This window comes from Diospyros lotus, chromosome 15 (genome assembly GCF_014633365.1).
Source record: "Diospyros lotus cultivar Yz01 chromosome 15, ASM1463336v1, whole genome shotgun sequence".
In the NCBI taxonomy this organism is placed as follows: domain Eukaryota; kingdom Viridiplantae; phylum Streptophyta; class Magnoliopsida; order Ericales; family Ebenaceae; genus Diospyros; species Diospyros lotus.
The window spans coordinates 24,637,941-24,662,126 of NC_068352.1; the positions used below are offsets into that span (position 1 = coordinate 24,637,941).

General features: G+C 32.4%; 1 protein-coding gene across 16 annotated transcripts in view; it reads left to right on the forward strand.

Moving 5' to 3' along the window:
- LOC127791933 (protein STRUBBELIG-RECEPTOR FAMILY 3-like) overlaps nucleotides 1–24,186 on the forward strand; it is a 44,655-nt gene that overhangs the window by 14,250 nt on the left and 6,219 nt on the right. For 2 of the 16 annotated variants that reach the window (XM_052322130.1, XM_052322129.1), the window contains exons 3-13: nucleotides 13,758–13,887; nucleotides 13,978–14,049; nucleotides 14,176–14,241; nucleotides 14,371–14,442; nucleotides 14,532–14,603; nucleotides 14,692–14,763; nucleotides 14,848–14,913; nucleotides 15,052–15,117; nucleotides 17,872–18,287; nucleotides 18,405–18,835; nucleotides 19,933–20,204. In XM_052322130.1, the coding sequence (XP_052178090.1) occupies nucleotides 13,758–13,887; nucleotides 13,978–14,049; nucleotides 14,176–14,241; nucleotides 14,371–14,442; nucleotides 14,532–14,603; nucleotides 14,692–14,763; nucleotides 14,848–14,913; nucleotides 15,052–15,117; nucleotides 17,872–18,287; nucleotides 18,405–18,835; nucleotides 19,933–20,204 (1,735 nt within the window). Of the gene's footprint in view, nucleotides 1–12,238; nucleotides 12,432–12,455; nucleotides 12,600–12,686; nucleotides 12,710–12,824; nucleotides 13,018–13,757; nucleotides 13,888–13,977; nucleotides 14,050–14,175; nucleotides 14,242–14,342; nucleotides 14,443–14,531; nucleotides 14,604–14,691; nucleotides 14,764–14,847; nucleotides 14,914–15,051; nucleotides 15,118–17,871; nucleotides 18,288–18,404; nucleotides 18,836–19,932; nucleotides 20,205–24,186 lie in introns of those variants that run through there. The other 14 variants (XM_052322133.1, XM_052322139.1, XM_052322124.1 and 11 more) reach the window with 13 other exon arrangements.

Below are 24,186 nucleotides of genomic sequence, written 5' to 3' on the forward strand. Positions count from 1 at the left end.
GTCTTGGACCTATTTGTCCAAATTGAAAATTAATGTGCCACGTGGTAATATATAGCAAATAATCACATTAATATTAAGATATATAAAATAATAAATATAATCAATTTGTTTATAAAATTATGACTTAAAAATTCACACATTTGAATTGTAAAACACTAATTTATTTATACACTAACTTTTAACACTTACATAATCAGAGATATTTTTTAAGAAATTAATAACATTTGTTCGTAAATTATTAAATATTTTTCAAAAAATAATATATAAATAACATTACGGTTATAAGAATACATCTTTAGAAGTAAGGTACACTACAAAATGTTGGGTTTCACAATTAGGTAAATTAACTTGCTTTGAACAATTCAATTTGGATGAGGCACTTTGGGCTTTAAAACAAAGGCCCACAAGCCCAAACTAGAACTGGCCCATCACTTTGAAGCTAAGAAAAAATAGGAATGACTTTCTCATGTAATGTGTAGGGTTTTTTTCCCAGGATTTTCTTTGATGCGTTAAGGCACATTTAATGTATTTTTTATGGTATTTAAATATTTTTATTATATTTAAAAATATTTTATCAATTAATAAAAATATTTAAATTTTAAAAATTAGATATATTAAATAAACTCTAGTGAGTATTCTTCAAACATTCATCGATAAAATCTCATTAAAAAATACCTTCATCAAATTTTTTTTAAACAGTTATTTTTAAATAATTTATATTCTTGTATACAAAAAATAATTTATAAAAATACCTTTTTATTGTCTCTGAGTTGATCTTATTTTTTTATTTAAAAAATCAACATTTTAGATTCAAGAGATAATCTTAAAAAATTAAAAACCCGGTTAAGCCCCTGCCCTCTGCCCTAAGTTTTATCTTGCTTATGCTTCTCCTCTTTCACAAAAAGCACAAAAAGCAGTGCCTTCCATGGAATGGATAGCTACTACAATAGTCTGGAAGGTTCAAAATTAATAACTGCAACAACTGAGTATTCGAAAGGGGCGTTTCTTTTGAATTTAATTTTTGGAATTTTTGAATTTTATTGTCAACTTTATAAATGAATTCAAAATAAATCATTGTCAGAATTCAAGATGTCGTATATTTTAAAATTAATATTATATTATTTAAGATAAATTGCACTTTACGTTTCACTTGCCTTCGTTGCAACTGTTAAGTATTCTCACATTCTGAAATTATTATATTACTTCTTATTTTACCAAATTCATGTCTCTCTTTCACCCCTCCTAGTTTCAAAGGTGCGTTTAATTATAAATATAAAATTTGTATAAAAAATATTTTTTAAATAATTTAATTACCTAAAATTAAATTATAAAAAAAATATCAATTAAATGTGTTTAATTGACTTAATTTTTTACCTATAAATTATTATACTGCTCGCCCATGATCGATGGCTCATTGATGGCTGATGGCAACCATTGTAATACCCCAAGAGCCTAGAGAAGTTAGTATATATCGAGGATAGTGTAAGAAAGGAAACGACACTAGCTGGATACCTTTTGGGCTGAATGTTGGCAAAGAACTCTCAAGTTAAGCGTGCTTGACCTGAGGCAATCTAATGATGGGTGATCCCCCTGGGAAGTTCGTATAGGCCCATCAGGGTAAGTTGTTCCGGATCTTCCTATCGCCCGAACGGGATGTTACAACCATCGCTACTCACTCATGGTTGATCAGCCCTGTCACTGCTTGCCTATGGTCAATGGCCGTTGCCGTTGCCATTTTCCAATCACCGTCCACATCATTGCCACTGCAAGTCTCTATTGATAGGCGGTGGTGGAAGGGAAATACCAACTGCTAGGTGGATTTTTACCATTTTCATGGAAAATCAATTTCAACCCCCCCTGAGAATCTGTTTTCCAGCAAAAGTGAGAATTAGTCATCACGTGATCAAAAGATGAAAATCATTTTTTATAAAAATTTATATAATCAAATACATCAAAATCTGAAATTTGAGTGAAAAGTAACCATTTTTTATGAAAAATATGATCAATCAAACAGAGCCTAAATCTACATTAACCATCTGTTTCACTTTTTAATCAATTCTTTTCACTTTATATCTCCTTAATGTTTAGTATTTGGCTTAGATATGTGCTAAATTTTAAAATTTGTCTACTCAATACTAAAATATTTTAAAATTAATCACAACACCCTTCTATTACTTTGACATTAAGTAAGTTGACTATATATTTCATAAATTTCGAATCTCATCAACTTTTACTTTTTTCCAAAGTAGTCCTTCAACTTTTCTAGAAAGACTAGGACACCACTTAAACCTAAATCTTGAACGATATGTAAGAAACAAAGTTAGTTTATCTAATTTAGTTTAATTAGTTTTGATAGATATGAAAGGGTGTTCTGGCTATTTTTAAAAAAAAATAAAAATTAATTTGATGTAAAATAAAAGATTAAGAGGTGTTTAAGTCAAATATTCAAAATTTAAAAGGAGTGTGTGGTCAATTTACCTAATGTCGTTATTTATGGTATCATGGCTATTTTTTTTTAAATAAGACGATTTAGTAAATCTTAAAGTTCAAAACGTATATATATTTAGACTAAATTATTAAAGTTTAAAGGATATAATCAATTTACCATTTTAACATTATTAGACATTTGGCAACATAAAATGAATCGATTTGAATTAAATATTTCTGTTTCTATTTTTATAATTTTATAAAGATCTAAAAGTGTGTTTGATAGTATTTAGTTAAAAAAAATATATTTTTCAACTTATATGAAAAATAAAAATCACCTCATCTAGATAGAATTTTTCATGAAAAATAGGTCAAAACATGTTTTAATAGTTGTACTATAAAATTAAATTTTATAAAAAATATAATGTGTTAAATAATAAAGATAAAATTTAATTTTTTAAATAAAACATTTTTCATAAACTTTTAAAACTATCAAACACACTTAATGTCACTACAGAGATTCGTCAAACGGGGAACCAATCAAAATCAACGGCCAAAAGCCAAAATGGCAATCCAACACATTATGGCAAATAATTAATTATTCTTTGATTGAACTCACTTTTGCATACGTGTCAGTTTTTGATTGCCTAACTCTGGGCACCAACTGGTCACCTTATCTTTTCTCCTCTCAGAAAGCATCAAATGCAGGGGGGCTCACCACATGTTTGCAGTTAGAGACTTTTTTTTGTTTTTTAAGTTTTTTTTATAAATATAAGAATATTTCAACCACAATTACATAACACAAGTTTTAAAATTATAAAAAAAAAACTATATAACAATAATTCTTAAAACTTTTAGATATGTGCTTGTTGCTCTACTTTTGATCAATATTGCATCAGATCGGAAAAATTGATGTGATTTTTACAAAATAAATCAAATTGTACAGTTTAATTTAATGTCGCATGTTAAAAATAACCTAAATCGTTCAAATCGTACTGTAAACACCTCTATACATAATATAAGTTTTAAAATTATAAAAAAAATTTATATAACAATAATTCAACTTGAAACTTTTGAATTTTAAGGGATTCGTAATTTTTGTCAATAAATTAAAATTAAATTAATTGTCTTGATTTTATTTTAAAAATAAAAAACATGTTTTTTATATTTTTAATTTGAATTTTATTTTTTTACTATACTAAAGCATTATTATAATAATCTAATAATATCATCATGCCATGTTCTAATTTGAATTTTATCTTTCCTAATTGGCTACAATCGATTGATAGTGAAAAACTTGTGGAAGGTTCATTTTGATGTAGCATGGGATGGCCTCACGCTGAAAATTCAAAATATCCAAAATGGACAGGAACCCAACAACCTTAATTAACTATTAATGCTGAAAAGAGTGTCTCCAAGTGAGCTGTATTTGTCTATATTGTCTTGTTTTCTGAGGGCTCAATTGCCCCTGTCATCAAATCAAATTGAATGTCTAAATTAATTTGAGTGTGACCCTTATTTTTGTTCCTTAATTTAATTCTATGAAAATGAGAGTGAGACTATCGGATTGATACGTAATGTTGCGGTTGCGATTATTAATTTGGATGTGATGTATCTGTCTATAGTTTTGACTTAATTTTTTTTATTTATTTATCCTTTTAATAAAAAATAGACAATAATTTTGATAATGTTAATCTAATCACACACCTTTTCAAGTTCACCCATTAAAGGAAAGTATCTTACAGATTATCAAAAAAAGATGTCCTTTTAACACTTAAGTGGACATGGAGATAAGGCAATGTGAATAAGTCGTAAATGTACGACTAATAATAATATATTTAATGTCATAAATGTATGACTTTTAATCGAGGATTAAAATTAATAAATTTATATTTGAACTGTATATTGTATGAATAATTGAGTTTAAATAATTAAATAATTTAATTTGAACCAAAAATTTCAAATTAAATAACTTTAAACAATTATGAAAATTATTAAATTATAACCAACTGCTGCTCATTTAATAAAATCACTATTTAACAAATTGATTTGGTGGGTTTTTAACTGTATAATAATATGAATGGTTCCTCGTCTGGGTGACTGACGACCTTTCACCTGGGGGCCAAAATAGTAATTTAGGCGGTGGAGTGGTGGTGTTAAGATAAAGATAAAACACAAAGGTGAGGCTTTTCGTCTTCGGTGATTTGGCAGTGTCCAATGAAGAAACAGATTCCCTGTTAATTTAGGAAAAAGACAACGAATGGCCAAAACCCTTTTCCGCTCCAAGAAATATCTTCCAATTCCTTTTCTTAAAATGTAGTTTTTCTCCTCATAAAGTTGGTAGATTTTTTACATCCATCCTTTGCAAAGGTTGCTTTTTCTTGAGGAAACCCATTTAATTGCTTGCTCTCAATTAGGTTTAATAGGATAATTTTTTAAGATATTATATCGTATTTGTTAATTAATATATAGGTTAAAAAAATTAAAATATAAAAAATATTTTATACTTTTATTATTTTTAATGTATTTGTTGAACTTATCTAACAACTCTTAAAAAAAAAGTCGCGTAACTTTTTATCTGACATTTTTTTAGATATATTTATTTTTCACTCCCTCTAAGGGGCGTTTGTTAATCAAAATATAGGGTGAAAAAATCAAGATATGGGATACATCTCGAACTTCTATCATTTTTAATATGTTTATTAAGGGGAAGTTTGCTAATCAAGATATGGAATAGAAAAGCCAAGATATAGGATGCATTCCGGATTTCTATCATTTCCAACATGTTTGTTAAGCATATATGAAATTTTTTTAAAAAATCATTAATGATCGCTTATCTTGATCTTTTAAGATATGCTTATCTCTCCCCTCCTTAAGATAAGCATATCTTGATCTTTATAGATAAGAAAAAAAAAAAAAAAAACATTTGTGTCATCTAGTGCATTTTAAAAAATTTAAAAAATAACTTAATAAAAATCTTGAAATGTTTTTCAACCTTATCTTGATCATTTTATATCTTAATCCAGAATGCATTCCAACCTTATCTTAATGCCTCTTATCTTGCTCATTTTAACAAATGCCCTTTAAGCTTATCTGACTATTCTTGAAAAAATCATCTTGTGATCTCTTGTCTTGATTTTTCAAGATATGCATATCTTTCATTCCCCTCAAAATAAGTATATCTTAGTCCCTACATAGAAAAATAAAATGACGCATGTGTCATCTAATGCATTCTAGAGAATTTAACAAATAATTTGATAAACATCTTGAAATGCTTCACAACCTTATCTTGACAATTCCATATCTTAGTCCGAAAACCATTTCGGGTTTATCTTGATACTCCCTTATCTTGCTTATTTTAACAAACACTACCTAAATAAATATATATTATACTTTGCAAATTAAAAAAATAAAGTACATGTCCTCCAATGCATTCTAAAAATTTTAACAAACAGTTTGATAAAAAATTTAAAATATTTCTCAGACTTATCTTGATTATTTTATATTTTAATTCAAAAAATATTCAAATCTTATCTTAATATAATTTTATCTTACTCATTTTAACAAATGTTACCTCCGAATATTAATAATAAGTAAGTCATAGTAGTAATAGTAGATTAATTATTACATTTATTTATAAATATAACATTTCCTTTAATTTCCGGTAGATTAAATAGATTAGAAAAGTATGTATTTTGGTCTTCCGGTTGAAACATGGCTAATCTCATAATTTGTTCTACGCAATTAGCAAAGGTAAAAGTAGAAGAAAGCAAGTAAAGATAGAAATGTTATCCGTAAGGATAACCGAATCAATGGATTTAGACAATGTGAAAGGAAGAAAGGCACGCAGATTATTCAACCAAAAACTAAAAATTTGTCATCACTGCCAACCAATGCAATGATGAACTTTGAAGTTTGTTTTTGAGCAAATAAATATACATCCCAAACTGTTTTGAGTTTGATTTAACTATAATAATAATAATAATAATAATAATTTTATATTCAAAACAACATGAGATAAGGTATATTTTTAATTAACATAATTAACTAATGAGTATCAGTCATGATTTATAATTCATCTTAATAAGCGAATAATGTATCACTGAGACAAATAATTTTACCTCAAATGTGAGCGAGAAAAAGAAATAATAGCTCCCGCCATATGATAAAAGTGGTAAAATTCTTAAACTTTTTAGGAAAAGATGGGGAAATTAACTCTAAATAGTGGTAAAAATATCTTATTTGGTAAAAATTAACTGTGTCTAATTGAGAATGTATAAGTTTATGATTGCATCCGATTTATTCAGCGGTCGACTCAAGAAAAAAGACCAATTTATTTTAAAATTAGGCGAACAAAATTCGGATATCTCTAAAAATATTAAAAAAATAATAATAATAATAGTAATAAAATATTGTAGTGTTAAATAAACAGAGTTCAGCTCACGGGGGGGGCATTGAAAGACTCAAACTGACACGCTTACGTCCGTCGTTCCGACGAGCAGTGGCGGCTATAATTTACTCATTATTTCTTGCAAATAATAACATCAACCACTCACCCCACGCTCGCTGTCCACTCGTAGATTTAAAATGTGCTGTTTAAATTAAATTTTATTTATATTTAAATTATTATATACGTGAAATTACTCGGATTATAGTTTAGTGGTGCAAGAGATTTAAGTCATTTTAATTATGATAATTAGCAATAATTAATAAAAAAATAAGAAATACATCAGCAATAATATTTTATTTTCTGTCAAGAGTGAGGCAAAAAAAAATCAATGATATTTTAATTCATTTAAAACTTTTATTTTAATTATAAATCTATTATTTTACTTGACAATCAATCAACATTTATAAATTTGTGAATAAATAAAAAATTTAAATTTTGCAGCCGATCAATTTGGAGATTTACCAAAACACAAAACATAAGCTAAGTAAATTTAGGTAATTTTAAAAATGGCCTCATTATAACCGATCACTTATTTTACAGTTTAAAAATTTGGTGGTTTCAGTCGGTTTGAACATTTTTATTTTTCCTCACTCACCCCCAATTTTTTCCAACTACCGGAAATTCTATGACATCCAATCGAGTTGGTATTTAGTTTAATATAAAAAAAATATCATGTATAATATAAAGGGAGCATTACATACATTGAACATCTTTTTGTGATGTAAAAATGTGATGTAATTATAGTTGCATGATATATTTTTGTGTTTATAATATATTTTCATGTTGTAAATTACCAGTTTTGTATTATATATAATATTGGTATTTGTAGATATTATAAATCTTTTCCTACATTCATTTTTGTTTTTTTAAATAATAATTTTTTCACTTGTGTTCTTTTTTTTTTTTTTTTAAACAAAGGATATGATAATAATTCTTACGCTGAAACTGAATCACATTAACTCTGATAGTAGAATAAACTACCATTAAAGAAAGAGGAATAATAGGAATGTATACGACAATAAAGTTCTATCGTGATTGGGGTTGGGTTGCTAATTATTTATAAATTATGACTATCGTTATAAAAATTAGACAGGGTATCCAATTAAAAAGGGAGAGGAAGGATTATCAATGGTCAAGTAAAAATATTGGGGGCATTTGGAACTACGATTAGATGGCAGGTGTGGCACAATCAATGCTTCTAGTGTGCCATTAGAGCTGGTAATTTTGAACACGACCCAATTATAAGACATGACAGAAGGTAAGTAAATTATGGTTGAGATTAATTGAGTTTGGATCATAAATGGGTCAACTCATTTAGATACGAAATGACACGTTTAATTAAATGTGTTAACGAGTTAACTCGAACAAGTTAACAGGATTATATACGAAATGACACGTTTAATTAAAAGAGTTAGTGGGTTGATTTAAACACGTCAACATGATTATACACGAAATAACACGTTTAAAACTAAATACTACGTTTAACATGTGACACAGTACGACCAGTTTAAATAAAACGGGTTAACAGATGATACGACACGACACGTTTAGTTAAACGGGTCATGTCGTGTTACACGTTTAATAAACATGTTATGTTTGGGTTTAAAAAATTTAACACAATTATTAAATAGGTCGCATTTGAGTTACCATGATAAGTGTTATACGTGTGTCTCAATACAACATGATTACGACCCGAATTGCCACCCCTAGTGCCATCAATTGAGATTCCCCCACCCAATATATGTTACATGGATGATGCATTGCATGTACAGAAGAATTCATGAGTATGAAATAGAACAATCTATAGCCTTTTTTTGAGAATCTTTCATCTCTTCGGACTTTAATTCCTTCCACTCTTGAGTGATAAAAGGTTTTGATTTGTCCTATTTGGTGGATCAAAATAGGCGGTGGAAGTGATTGATTTGGGCAAGAATGATTGTTTTAGCTCTTTTTATTTGTCATTGTTCATAAATAAATGTTCGTCACCATTATTATTGGTAAATGTAATGTCTTCAGTCCTCTCATTTTTCATGTTTTTTTTAATCATATTTTTGAGATAAAATTTATATTTTAATTCCTATATTTTTACATTTTTTATGATTATTTAAATTTTTTATTGTTTCAATTACATCTCACACTTCATTTTCAAGTTAACTAACTCTTATACTATAATCTTTTTTGTGTGTCAATTTGAATTTTTTATTATTTTAATTGTACCTATGTACTAATATTTTTCAAATTAATTTAACTCTTATATTTTGATATGTAAAAAAAAAAAAAAAAGATAAGATGAGTCAACATTTTGCCTCTATCTCTCTTTGTTTCTCTCTGTTTCTTTTAGATTACTCTCTTCTCCATCTATTATCTGGAGTATTTAAGTAATAACCTGCTAACTCGAAGTTGGATTTGGAAACCATTGACAACAATGGAGAATAATCAAACATATTGACTTGTTACCTGCCTTTGTGGGTGACTGCATAGTGTTATATACTAAGACAAACCATAGGAAGAGTTTATATGGTCGCAGAAAATGAGAGGTTTTCTTGTGAATAGATTTGTAATTTTATAAAAAATGTTGACAGATGATGCTTGACTGAGATCATAATATCTCTCGTGAAGAAAGTAAAAAAACATGAGAATGAAAGAAAACAATTATTAGCAATGTTTTTAACTTGACAAATCAGTCAAAGTTTTTGTCCAAAGTATTGAATCATCTTATTTTATATTTTTTTATACATTAAATTATAATATTAAATTGACTCGAAAATGTAAATATAAGAATGTAATTGAAATAATAAAAAATTCGAATTGTCATACAAAAAAAATCAAAATATATGAGATTAAATTGATTAAAAAATATAATATAATGGTATAATTAAAATAAAAAAATTAGATAACCATACAAAAATATAAAAATAATTATTGTGCAACAAAGGGGAAATGCCATTTGAGGAATGAATAACTATTGAATCGAACCATTTATTTTGATAGTTGATTTTTATACATTAACCAAACTAGGGTATCAACTAGTAACAAATTTTTCATGGTTCGATCTAATTTCAACTAGAAACTAGGGTATCAACTAGTTGATTTTTTTTCCTAATAACTAAGCATTAACAACATTTATGCATAATAAATTATTTTATATTTATGCATAATAAAACTTATATTTTTGTTCCTATATTTTTACATTTTTTATGGTTATTCAATTTTTTTTATTATTTCAATTACATCCCACACTTTCATTTTCAAGTTAACTAACTCTTGTACTTTAATCTTTTTTTGTATGTCAATTCAAATTTTTCGTTATTTTAATTGCACCTATGTACCTACATTTTTTAAGTTAATTTAACTCTTATACTTTGATATATATATATATATATATATATAAAAAGATAAGATGAGTCAGCATTTTGCCTCTATCTCTCTTTGTTTCTTTCAGCTTACTCTATTTTCTCCATCTATTATTTAGAGTATTAAAGTAGTAGCTTTGCTAACTTGAAGTTGGATTTGGCAACCATTGACAATAATGGAGAATAATCGAACATATAGACTTGTTAACTGCCATTGTGGGATAATTGCATAGTCGAAAGTGTTATATACTAAGACGAACCACAAGAAAAGGTTACACGGTTGTAGAAAATGAGATAATTTCAGCTTGTATCGTTATTCTCATATTTTATTAGGGTTTTCTTATTAATAGATTTGTAATTTTATAAAAAATACTGACATATGATGTTTGACAAAGATCATAATATCTTTTATGAAGAGAGTATGAGAACGAAAGAAAATAATTATTGGCAATGTTTCCAACTTGACAAATTAGCCAAAGTTGTTGTCCAAAGTATTGAATATCTTATTTTATGTTTTTTTTTATACATCAAATTATAATATTAAATTAATTTAAAAATGCAAATATAATGATGTAATCGAAATAATGAAAAAATTGAGTTATCATACAAAAAAAATCAAAATATATGAGGTTAAATTAGATGACCATACAAAAATATAAAAATAATTATTGTGCAACAAAGGAAAAATGTCATTTGAGGAATGAATAACTATTGAATCGGACCATTTATTTTGATAGTTGATTTTTATATGTTAATCAAACTAGGATATCAACTAGTAACAAAATTTTCAGTCACATTGAATGGTTCAATCTAATTTCAACTAGAAACTAGGGTATCAACCAGTTGATTTTTTCCCCCTAATAACTAAGCATTGACAACATTTATGCATAATAAATTATTTTATATTTATGTGTGTAGATATCAGGCATGTACGTATTGCCCTTTGTTATATTAAATTTGAATTTAATAATCATCATTAAATCATATGAGCATAATAATTTTCTTTACTCATGAGGTCACATCCTTTGATATGACAAATCAATTTCAATAATTAATTACATAAATTTTACTCAAACATCATGTAATTTGGTATCATAAATACATATAAATACCCTCAAATTCCAATATATATGATAGATTTCTGAAATGTTCCTTAAATTTTTTAACATTGTTCTTTTATTGATTTTTTTTTAAAAATATAATTATAAATTAGTTTAATTGAGTTTGACTTGCTTAGATATATTTGTGGTGGATCATTCGTTCTGTAAATTATACAGTTATTTAATATGTTTAGGCTTAATTAATTTTAATTAAATTATTAATTTATATTATTTTATTATAATTGTGCCTTGCCATTTGATCGAAACATAGGGACAACAAATTTACTCATCTCCGCGGGTATATGACAAAGTTAATTTATTAGGGTAGTATGGATTGAATTGTAGTGCCATGGCACAATTCAACTGAATAAATTTTAAAGGCTTTAAATTGGTTTTGATTTTGGAGTATGTGGTGTGGATGCTCTGCTAACCTTTGTTGTATTCCTGGTCATATTAATAAAAGATTTAAGTATATCATCTAATGAATAATAGTTGAAAATCCTATTTTAAGCCTTCATTTTCAAGTTGAGTCAGGGAGGGTAAAATAGGATTTATATTAGACAAAAATAATAAAAGAATAATAATTTCACAAATTTGGGAGAGAAGTTGGTTAAGGGGGCGAATTTAAAATTATTATTATTATTCTCTCCATACGTACAATGATTTTGGAATCAAAAATTCTAAAGTGACTTAAAAGACACGAGGAAATAAAATGCCTAATTTATCCCTTGAAGTGAGATTGGCAATGAGTAACGTTCTGATCCACGCGAGATGGGGGGAGCGTGGAAATGCGAAACCACCGTCGGACGTGGCTACAAGGAAGCAGATATGCATGAGCTTGCTCCATGCCATCATGTTGTTGGTGTTATTAATTATTTTTTTATTCGAGAGGGAGAGAGGGGGAAGAAGAAAAGTTAAAAAGGAAAAGAAAAGAAAACAACGAGAGTTTCTCGCTCGGAGACTCCTTTTCTGAGTATATAGTCGTCCCAACTTTCTACGTCTTGCTTTTCTTTCTCACTGTCTCTGCTTCCTAGTGCTTTCCCGTGGTTAGGGCTTTCTCGCTCCAGATTCGCAGGTAGCTCCATCTGTGAGCAATTTCAGGTGTACTTTAATTTGATGCTTGCTTCTTGCTTCTTGCGTCTATGTGCGTTTGTGGATTTGCTGAATCTTAGCTGCTTGATCTCTGCCAAAATACCTGCCTTAGTGGAAACAAATCACTTCTCTATCACTGTTACTGCCATCATTTGCTTGAATTTCGCTTGACATTTGGTCTCTGTCTTCGTCCCCCTCCATGTTCAAGCTCTCTTTACGCTCATTTCTGTTCCCAGATTTGACTTCTTTTTCCTTTTTCTGTCTCCTACTTTGTACCTGCTTGGAATGTAATTCTAATTTATTGTCTGCTGGATTTCGGTTTTGCGAGGCGAGTGGTGCTTGTGAATTGTATAGCTGTGATGAGATCACTGGCATTGATTCTGTTTTTGCTTGGCTTTTCAGATTGGAGGTTGGTCCGTGGGCGTGTGATGAGAGGTGGCTTGTTGGAAAGAGGGAATTGAAGAGAGAGGCTGGGTTTGAATGATGGCTAGCAAGAGATCTGCTATAAATTGTCTGAGCTGTGCACAGGTCTTTACGGCGTTTGTATTGATCTATGCGGCACGAATTTTGCATGGATATACTAATCCTGCCGACGGTAAGGGTGAACTCACTCAAGTACTTCTTACTTTCTTGTGCTGGTTGGTTGATTAGAAATTGAAGGGGAAGAAAATAAACAAAAACAAAAAAAAAAAGAAAAAGAGAAGGAAGAAAGAGAGAGGCTTCTGTTACCATGCCTCCTTAAAACCGGAGGCTCATGCACAGTAAGTTAGAGGGTAGTGCTTACTTAGTTCAATTGGAGTAATTTTTTTTTTCTTTTTTGGCTATTTTTATTTTCCTGGGGTGGCATTAAATAAATGGTGTAATATTTACTTTGAATATTATTGTCTTCCTGCTTCGGCTACAGCTCCTGAGGGATAGTCTTAAAATTCTGATGCATTCCCTCTCCAAAGCATTTTTGCTTTTGAATTTCTTCTTGTTTATGTGCGCGTTTTCTACAACTTTTGGATTGTATAACTGGTTGTTGCTTTATGCCCTCCATTGGAGTTTAAAGTTGATAAGTTACTGAAATTTTCTCACAAACGTAGTGTACTATATCTTCCTTTGTTTCTCTTGTTTTTGCCGTTGAGAATGAAAAGAATGGCTTGTCATTTTCTTTTTCATGTTTCACATTCCCCGAAACTATATCTGCCTTTCTGGGAACTTTCTCCTAACTGCCTCCTAGATTCCTTCTTGCGGCATCTTTAATGCTTTACTAAAATTTTTCCCATTGCTGCTTCTTTTCCTATGGAATTTCTGTATCATTGTTCACTGGATTCATTTTCTATGCTGGATCAGTTGCTGCAATTAATGGTTTATATGTTGCACTTGGATCCCCGTCCCTTCCTGGATGGGTTCCTAATGGTGGAGACCCATGCACTGAATCTTGGCAAGGAGTTCTATGTAACAATACAGATATTAGTTCAATGTATGGAAACCCTTCTGCTATTGCATCTTGAGATATGATTTTGTCAACATTGTCAACTTTCAATCCTCATACAATTGTACAATTTTTCAGAATTCTTATTGATGCAAATTTGGGAGGAGAGCTAGGCGACAGCTTAAGCTCTTTTACTTCTATCAAAGGAATGTATGTTGCAACTCTCTCTCTCTCTTTCTCACACACACACACACACACAGAGTATGATGCATGCATGCGTGCACTTTAATTTCTCTATTAATGCCATCCCAATGCTTTTGCTATTATTTGTTGCAGACAACTGAGCAACAACCACATTGGGGGTAGCATTCCTTCCAATCTTCCAGTGACCTTGCAGACCCTGTATGTAATGCCATATTATATTATGTTGGATTTGTTTCATTTTGTACTTCAGGTTATTTATGATCTTGAATTTCCTTAGCATTTTCTATCCATTTATGCAGAACATATAATAGCCTTTACCTTTGGCAGCTTCCTTTCAGATAATGATCTAAGTGGAAGCATCCCAAGTTCTTTGTCGTCTCTAACTCAACTGTCCGCTATGTAGGTTTTCTCCCTCTTTTCTCTATGTTATCAAGGTTGCTTGTTGCAAAGAGCTTGGTTCGCTGACAATATTTCTTTTCATGTTTCAGGTCTCTCAATGGCAATCAATTGACTGGAGAAATACCTGACGCCTTTCAGGGCCTTATAGGGTTGTTCAATCTGTAAGGCTTTATTTCTTTGGCAAGTGTCTACCGTCACGTTTTATTTCTCCAGTCGTTGGTAATTCTTAGACTATTGATCTTGATGCAGAGATTTATCCAGCAACAATTTGAGCGGGCAACTCCCGCCCTCACTGGAGAATTTGTCATCTCTGACCACTCTGTGAGTAATTTATCTCATTCATGCACTTGCTTTGCACCCATTCCATCTGTGTGAATGAAGCTAACATTGTAATTGACTTGACAGTCATTTGCAGAATAATCAGCTTTCTGGGACTCTTGATGTTCTGCAAGATCTTACACTCAAAGATTTGTACTCTTCTCAACCATGACACTTTCGTAGAATGCTTATGTTCTGAGGAAAAAAACTGCATAACTAAGTTGGTAGGGTGAGATACTGCCAGCCCATAGTTTCTTGACCTACATTTTCTTTTCCTTTTCTTTTGAACAGGAACATAGAGAATAATTTGTTCAATGGGCCTATACCTGATAAGTTGCTGAGCATTCCCAATTTCAAGTAAGAGCCTCAGCTCTAAAATTTTGGCTTATTTCTTCTTTTCATGCATACTTTAACATATGAGGTTAGTGTAGATGTTTGATATTCTCTTCTCTCTGGAAAGTTCATTATTTGTAGTGGGTGTACTTATGGGAAGCACCTCATAATAAAGGATAAGCAGTTAGATGCCTGGAGATCATTTTACCATTTGTTAGAACACTTCATCTTTGTTTACCAATTTTGTAGAAGTCTTCATTGAATATGAGATTCCTAGCTTTCATATTTTCTGAATGAACAAATTTTGGAGTACTGTTAGTGAGTTCCAAAAAAGTAAAGTTGTTGTAAAAGAATAGCTAGACACATTAGACTTTGGGCACTCTCATACTGACCGGGTCATACATGTAATTGTCTGAACATGTGTGCACTTATTAGTAGACTAGTACCTTTATAGTTTACTGTTTTTATTCATTTTTGCTCCATGCTTTGCTGAAAAATTGCATTGCAAATAGAATGGTGCACTTGGTCTTAGTGACCTAATGTCACCGTTCATATTCTCCTAATTGATTAAAATATGTTATCCAATACCATTTTGTTATGGCTTACATCTCATTATGTGTGTAGTTTACCAATATTAAGACCATGCTAAATGTTTACGACATGGTTTACCAAGAAATTTCAGTCAGGCTTTTATGATTTCTCTTTGAGTCACTGGAATAAATATGACAAGTTTCTGATAGATTTTCTATTTCTCCTGAAGCATTTGATTGAAATTTGGAAGATTGTTCTGAGAAATGACTTATCTCGTCATTTTATGTTTCAGTTTTGGCTATTGGAGAAATATGAAATGTGAAATGCATGGAAAACCTTTTATATTACTATTGAGAAATCCTGAAACATCTGAGTTGCTTCAGTTAATGAAGTTGTCTAGTAAGCTGGGTAGATCTACACTCTGAAGCCATAAAAGGTTAGGCGAGAGCTAGTAAGCATGAATATGTAGCATAGCTTGATGTACAGGATCTGGACACCATGGATCCAACACAGGTAGGACACGCTAGGGATGTATTAATGTGCTATTGGCTGTGTCCAATGTTTCTATTTCATTTTTTTCCTCATGAGGTCATATTTGGGGCGTGCATGTACAAGTTTCAAACATGCTTGGGACACTTGTGTCCCAGTTGTGAATGTTGAATTGCTAACCGCTATTTTATGTAAAAGGTTAAACTATTAGACGAAGGGCTAACTTTATCTTTTGAAATATTATTTTTACTCTTTACACATCCTTCACTTGTGGCTAGTTTTCACTGTATAACTAGTCCAAACGTATGTAACAATTTAAATATTAGGCTAACGGTGAGGTTTGAACTTAGGATCTTTACTTGCTCTAATATCATGTTAAATTGTTAACCATCATCTAATCTAAAAGGTTAAGCTATTAGATACAAGACTTAACTTTTTTATATTATCATTTTTACTCTCAATAGTGAATATGTTATGAAACAAGTATCTGAGTCAAGGATCTACTTCTTAAACCTAATTTTTAAACCTTCTCAAGTATGATTAACTTACAATTAAATAATTATATAAAAATAAGCTAATAGGGTCTGAATAAGTCTTCACTCACATGTTCCCTAAAACTAAATAGAGTAAATTTTTGCTCCCATTAAAGTGCTTAGACACACACCTCTAAGAGGTAAACTATTTCAAAATCCATCTTAGTGTTATTCTTTCAATAAATAATTCAAAGCTAAGAAATCATGTGAGTTTACCCTCTCTTCTTCTTCTTTCAAAAGAGAAATACTTATTTACTGAAGATATTATTATTTTCAATATCTTTTTTGTCTTTTGAGAAATCAATGAATTTAGAGAAAAGATGTCTTTTATATTATTGCTTAGTTTATATTGAGAGTTGGAGAAGAAACATGTATATGCTTTTGTTCATGTCAAAAAGTCCCGAATGCTTTATTACCACAACTTTAATTTGCAGTTCCATGAATATCTTATTGTATTTTATTTTAGATGCATTGTAATGATATTTGAGTTTATGGATTCATGGAACAGAGTCCTGTTCGTCATTTGTTGGTTTACTTTATCAATCTGATGAAATGCATTTACCTTGACTAATTTGTTGACTAGTAAGTTATGGAATGTAACACTTCTTGTTGATTTTAATTAGCATTATCTTTCATATTTTATTATCTTAAGATAGACATTAATATACATGACACATAGAATAATGCATACTGTTACCACATCTAGCTGTGTGAGCTCTTGCATTTTCTGAAAATCACCCTGTTTCCTTTGTGTTGGTTGTCATGGCACTCTTGCTTTGAAGTGATACACGCTATTTCATAGTTTAATAATTACAAAATTTAGGATCCTTAGATGGAGCTCTAATTATGTTTCACCTATAATTTAAAAGTAAATATGCTGCAAATAGATGCAGGCTTTATATTATTAAAATATATGCCCGTCCATTCCTAATGCCACAGAAATTTGAATGCAGTGTAGATATTTTCTTTCATTTTTAATTTTATCACTGTCCACATACCCTGTATAGGTTTCTAAAGCACTAATCAGAATAATAAGGCTCTTGGCAGACTGTTATTCTCAATTGAAGCTGTTGCTTCAAGTCATATCTGATATACAAATCAATCAAGTGTTCTCATCTTTTTGGTCTTCGCAAACTTTTTAGGATCTGCAGAGGGGACACCTAAGGGATCAATCTAAATTTGTTATTTTATACTCGTAAATTCCAATTTTATTTTTGTCTTGCAGAAAAGATGGGAATCCATTCAACAGTAGTATTGCTCCATTACCTTCAGCCACATCCCCAACAACACCACCTCCAGCCCCATCATTTTCTGGGCCACCATCTTCTGGAAAAGCTCCTGGGGCATCATCTTCTGGAAAAGCTCCAGGGGGAAAGGCTGATGGACCATCTGCACCAGAGGAATCAAATGCCAAAAGAAGCAAAAAAACTACCAAAAGGGTAGTTTGGATATCAATTGCTGGGGTGTTATCATTTATAATTTTGGTATTAGCAATTTTGCTTTTCATGCCAAGGTATCAAAGGAGGAGGCTAGAAGCAGACAGAATTTCTAAGCGCCATGAAATAGCTCCATATGAAGGCAGTAGAGATAATGGACCCGATAGTGGATCTATAGTTCCGGCAAGCAATCAAATTGATAAAGGTAAGTATAAGTTTGATGCTTAGCCTGTTATATATTTTGTATTGTTTTTTTTTTTGGTTTTTCACTTCAATTTATCTTCTTGGATGATAAATGGCTATCTTAAAATTCTTTGAACAGTACCAAAAGTGGCAGTTGTGAAGCCAAAGGAAGATCATCAAACAGGATCAAGAACAGGCTTGACTTCAAAGCCACGGAATGAGTCAGAGCTAAACATGTCAAGGATGAGTGCGATACCAAGACAGGATGGTCGTGAAATAGACGTGAGCAGATACGATATTGATTCACTACTGCCGCCGCCGCCGCCACCACCACCTCCACCCCCTCCTCCACTGCCTCCAACTCATTTTGAGAAGGTCATTGTAGAGCCAATTTCACCTGCTACAGCAACCATAGAGAGGCCTTCCGCAAAATCTTCAGGTCCTCGAATTTCTGCTAAGTCCTACACAATTGCTTTTCTTCAGCAACATACAAATAGCTTCTCCCAAGAAAATCTTATTGGAGCAGGCATGCTAGGAAGTGTCTATAGGGCTGAGCTTCCTGACAGAAAGGTTTGATTCTTGAATGAATTTCTTTTGCTGAGAGAATTTGCATATCTGTTAACCGGGGTGTTTATTGTGGATCTTTTATGATGTTAGGCATTTCTTGTCTTCTTATGCTAGGTTACTGTTTTAGTTCACCATTTTGATTTTCTAAGCTTACTGGCTGTTGATTGCTTTGCCAGTTATATATGTAACCCCACCTATGATTGAAACCACAACAAGAGTAGGCAGAGCAGATAAATGTACATTTTAACTGCTCTAAGAGTAAACACCATCAAAATGAGATCATAGCGTTTATTGGTGATTGTTGCACTACTTAAAACAATGATATAGGACGTAAGTCTGTTCCCTATTATTATATTTGTGACCAAATTTATGGCAAAGGCAGGAGCCAAAGTCATGACCTAAATGCTCCCTTTCTTTTGAGTGGTTGTTGAAATGTTTTCCATTCTTAGAAACCTGTTGCACGATGTCAGTTCTTCCATTGTTTATCTGTTAACATCCTCCTTTTTCTCTTTTCCATCTTATGGCAATTGCTTTCTAGGTTGTCTTTGGGCTGTGACTTCTTCTTATTGTGTCCATACCAGATTCACTTTCACTTTGTGCTTAGTTCAACTGAACTGGCCAGGGAGGCACGTATTCAGTTGAAATTGTGCTCAAACCTAAGAACTGATATTTCAATGGGCGCCTAACTGCTAAAATTGAAACAGAACATCAAATGAAACTATCGTAGCAACAAGTTCATAAAAAGTTATTGGCATACCAGCCTTGTGAATCTTTCTTTTCTACCCATTCAAATTAGTCAACCCTGTTCAACCAATTTTCTTTATTTTTTGTTTTTGTTTTGGGAAGGTTAGAGTTTGATGGATTCAGTTATTGGTCCAAGGTATTAAATTATGGAAATGTAGGTGTGTCATATATTCATCTCACTAGTTCTCTTTAGATTGAATCTGGATGCGTTTGATATGTGTTTTGTGGCTCTAATTTATGGAAAATTCTCAATGCACACTTTCTTTCTCTTGCTTAATTTCTTTAGCTTCTATTTAGAAGCTGTCTGAATCTCTGTGGAATTCAGTTTTGATGGCTGATCTTTCTGGATGCTGTAGTTACTCGCTGTTAAAAAACTGGACAAGAAGGCTTCCAGTCAACAAAAGGATGATGAGTTTCTTCATCTGGTGAATACCCTAGATCAAATTCGTCATGCTAATGTTGTCGAGCTCATGGGTTATAGTGCAGAGCATGGGCAAAGGCTTCTGATTTATGAATATTGCAGTAATGGGACACTACAGGATGCTTTGCACTCAGATGATGAATTCAAGAAACAGCTTTCATGGAATACCCGCATCCGCATGGCCCTTGGTGCTGCAAGAGCTTTGGAGTAAGTCAAACAACTACTTGATGACTGTTTCTAACCCAACTCGTTATATTGCATTTAGAACTTTTGCAGGTATTGCTGCTATGTTTGGTTTTGTTATGTGAATAAAAATAATGTGTATATTCCACTAAGAGTGTACAATACAAGAGTATATATATACATACAAGTATTTAAAATTAATTATACTAATATCTCTTATTTATCTTATTTAACACTCTCCCTTAATCTGGAGCATATATATTGAGCATGCCCAAATTGGTACAAATATAATTCACACGAGAACCTCTAAGCAACTTGGTGAGTAAATCAACCAATTGATCGTTGGAATCCACATATGTTGTAACTATATTCCTAGAGAGCACATTTTCTCTAACAAAGTAGTAATCAATTTCAATATGCTTGGTTCTCTCATGAAACACATGATTAGAAACAATATGCATTGCAGCCTGGTTGTCACAAATCAATTGCATAGACTTAACCTGCGTAACTCCTAATTTCTCAATTAATTGTTTCAACCACACTGGTTCACATGTTGTTATGACCATTGCCCTATATTTAACTTCTGCACTAGATTTGGCGACAACAGTTTGCTTCTTACTTTTCTAAGAGATTAGGTTTCCACCCATAAATACACAATATCCAGATATGGATCGCCTGTCACTAGGTGATCATGTCCAATCAGTATCCATATATCCCACAATCTGACTGTGCCCATGATTTTGATACAATACACCCCGATCGGGGGCAGTCTTAATATACCGAAGAATATGAATCACTGCATCCCAGTGACTGTCACAAGGTGAATCCAAGAATTGACTTACCATACTCACAGCAAATGAAATATCAGGACGTGTGATTGTGAGATAATTAAGTTTCCCAATTAGCTCTTAGGATCAAAAAGAGACTCCCCTTGTCTCGGTAACAACCTGATATTTGGATCCATAGGGGTATCTATGGGCTTACATCCAAGCAATCCTATCTCCTCTAGCATATCCAAGGCCTACTTCCTTTGAGAAATATAGATGCCTTGCTTTGATCTAGCTATCTCAATTACCCAAAAAATATTTCAAAGGACCCAAATCCTTAGTCTGAAACTGTTGGTGAAGATGCGCCTTCAATTCAGTGATACCAATATCATCATCCCCAGTAAGTATTATATCATCAACATATACCACTAGAAGAATGTGCCGGCTAGACTAAGAGCGATAAAAAACAGAATGATCAGCTTCATTCCGAGTTAACCCAAATTCAAGAATAGCTTAACCAAATCGACCAAACCAAGCTCAAGGAGATTGTTTTAAACCGTATAAAGATTTTTGAAGGCGACACACCAACCCAGACTCACCCTGAGCAACAAAGCTAGGAGGTTGCTCCATATACACCTCTTCTTGTAAATTGCCATAAAGGAAGGCATTTTTGATGTCTAGTTGATGAAGAGGCCAGTGAAACATAACAACAAGGGACAAGAAAAGGTGAACGAAGGAGATTTTAGTAACAAGAGAAAATGTATCGCCATAATCAAGACTAAAAACCTGAGTGTATTCTTTGACAACAAGGCGAGCCTTAAGACGATCAATTCGATCGTCAGGGCCAATTTTAATAGTGTAAACCCAGTGACAACCAATGGTAGACTTACCCTTGAGAAGAGGTACCAAGTCTCAAGTCTCAATGGAATGTAAGGCAAACATTTCTTCAACCATAGTAGCCCGCCGCCCTAGATGGGAAAGAGCTTCAGGAACAGATTTTAGGAAAAGAAACATAAGATAAAGAAGAAACAAAAGCATAATATCCAAGGGACAAAGAATCATAGTTGACAAAATGTGAAAGGGGATGGAAAGTGGTGCAATGATGAGTACCTTTACGAAGAGCAATAGGTAAGTTAAGATCAAAAGTTGGAGGCGATGGACCAGAGGAGGAAGAACTAATTGGCACAGAGGATGAGGCAGGAGACGACTCCCTCAGACTAGAGACGATAGGCGATGCTGGTTGGGTCACAGGTTGTGGATGCCGTTGATAGACCTAAAGATCGGGATGATCAGGGCGAGAGGCAAATGATGGTAGAGATGGAGATGATGAAAGGTTAAGAAAAGGAATAGGCAACGGTAAGCCAACAGACACAGACTCGGAGACCTTAGATGAATAGGGGAAATAAGGAGATGATTCAAAGAAGGTAACATTTGTTGAAACAAAATATCGAGTTAATTGAGAAGATAGCAACAATACTCCTTCTGAGGGCGGGAATAACCCAGGAAAACACATTTGACGGAACGAGTAGATAGCTTATCACGACCTAGGGCAAGATGGTGAACAAAGCAAGTACTCTTAAAGATACAAGGGGGAAGAGAATATAAGTCAATCCGAGAAAAAAGAACAGAATGAGGAATCTGGTCATTAAGGACAGAAGATGGCATGCGGTTAATTAACATGCAGTTAAGATATCACCTCAGTATTGAAGCGGAACATGCATATTAAGAAGAAGCGTGCGTGCTATCTCAATTAAATGACGATTCTTGCGTTTAGCCACCCTATTTTGTTGTGGGTTCTAGGACATGAAGTTTGATGAAGAATCCCATTGGATGTCATATAAGATTGAAATGGGAGAAACAAATATTCAAGAGCATTATCACTACGAAGAACACGGAGAGGAAAATTAAACTGAGTTCTAATTTCATCACAAAACGTAGTGAAGACTGAAACTAATTATGAACGCGTTTTCATTAAATATAGCCATGTAGTTCGAGAGAAATCATCAATAAATGTTATAAAATAACGAAAATCGTCTTTCAAACTGACACGACTGGGACCCCATACATCTGAATGGACTACTAAAAAAAGAGAACTAACACGTTTATTGACTCTACTTGGGAAAGAACTATGACTATGTTTTCAAAGTTGACAGGACTCACACTCTAAGAAAGAAATACTAGAGAGATTGGGAACCATTTTCTTGAGATTGGGAAGAGATGGGTACCCCAACTGACAATGGACCTGTAGTGGGGAAGTAGTTGTTGTGCACGCCATTGAGGAAGCAGGGGAAGACAGATAGTAGAGGCCATGAGACTCAAGCCTCGTGCCAATCGTTTGTTTAGTCCTCCGATCCTGCACAAGAATAGAATCAAACAAAAATGTTATAGAGCAATTAAGACTACGACTAAGTTGACTGATAGAGAGCAAATTAAATGAATATTGTGGTAAATGGAAAACATATGACAATGGTAAAGTAGGAAGAAGGGATGTTGTGCCAATACCCGTGACTAAGGCTTGAGAGCCATCAACCAATGTAACATGAGGTAAAGACTGTAGATTTTGAATATGAGATAGGAGAGAGCGATTACCAGACATGTGATTAGTGGCACCGAAGTCGAAGATCCATGGGCCTAGAGAAAAGGAGGACTTAGTAAAGCAGGCAATAGGGTTACCGATATCAGCAAGGGATGTGATGGGTGAAGTAGCTTGTTGTGTTGCTCGAAACTGAAGGAACGAGCATACTCCCCCTTGGAGATAGTCACTGGTGAGGAATCACTGGGTGTGATAGATGCCTGACCCTTCGAAGCACCAACAACCATGTTAGCAGTACTAGCTGCCTGAGGTGGACGACCATGTAGGCGATAGCAAGTCTTTCTACTGTGACTAAGACGATTACAATAGGAGCATTGGGACCGAGAACAATCACCACCCCGACGACCATGATCAGTCGGGGTAGTAATAAGGGCGGAGTGATCTCCAGGGATGGACATGCCATGATTAGCAGTGTCAAAGGATGGAGAGAAGCACTGCTGAGAATCTGTGTCTTAATGAATTCAAGCTCCGGTCGAATTCCATGAAGACAGAGGACAATAAACATTTGATCTTGTCGTTGCTATTGTTTCTTGATATCTGGATCAAAGTGCATCAACTTGATAAAATCAGTAATAGAAGCTTAGAGTGTACCCAAATATGTGGTCATATCCAAATCAACTTGTTGTAAATTGAACAAAACACCAAT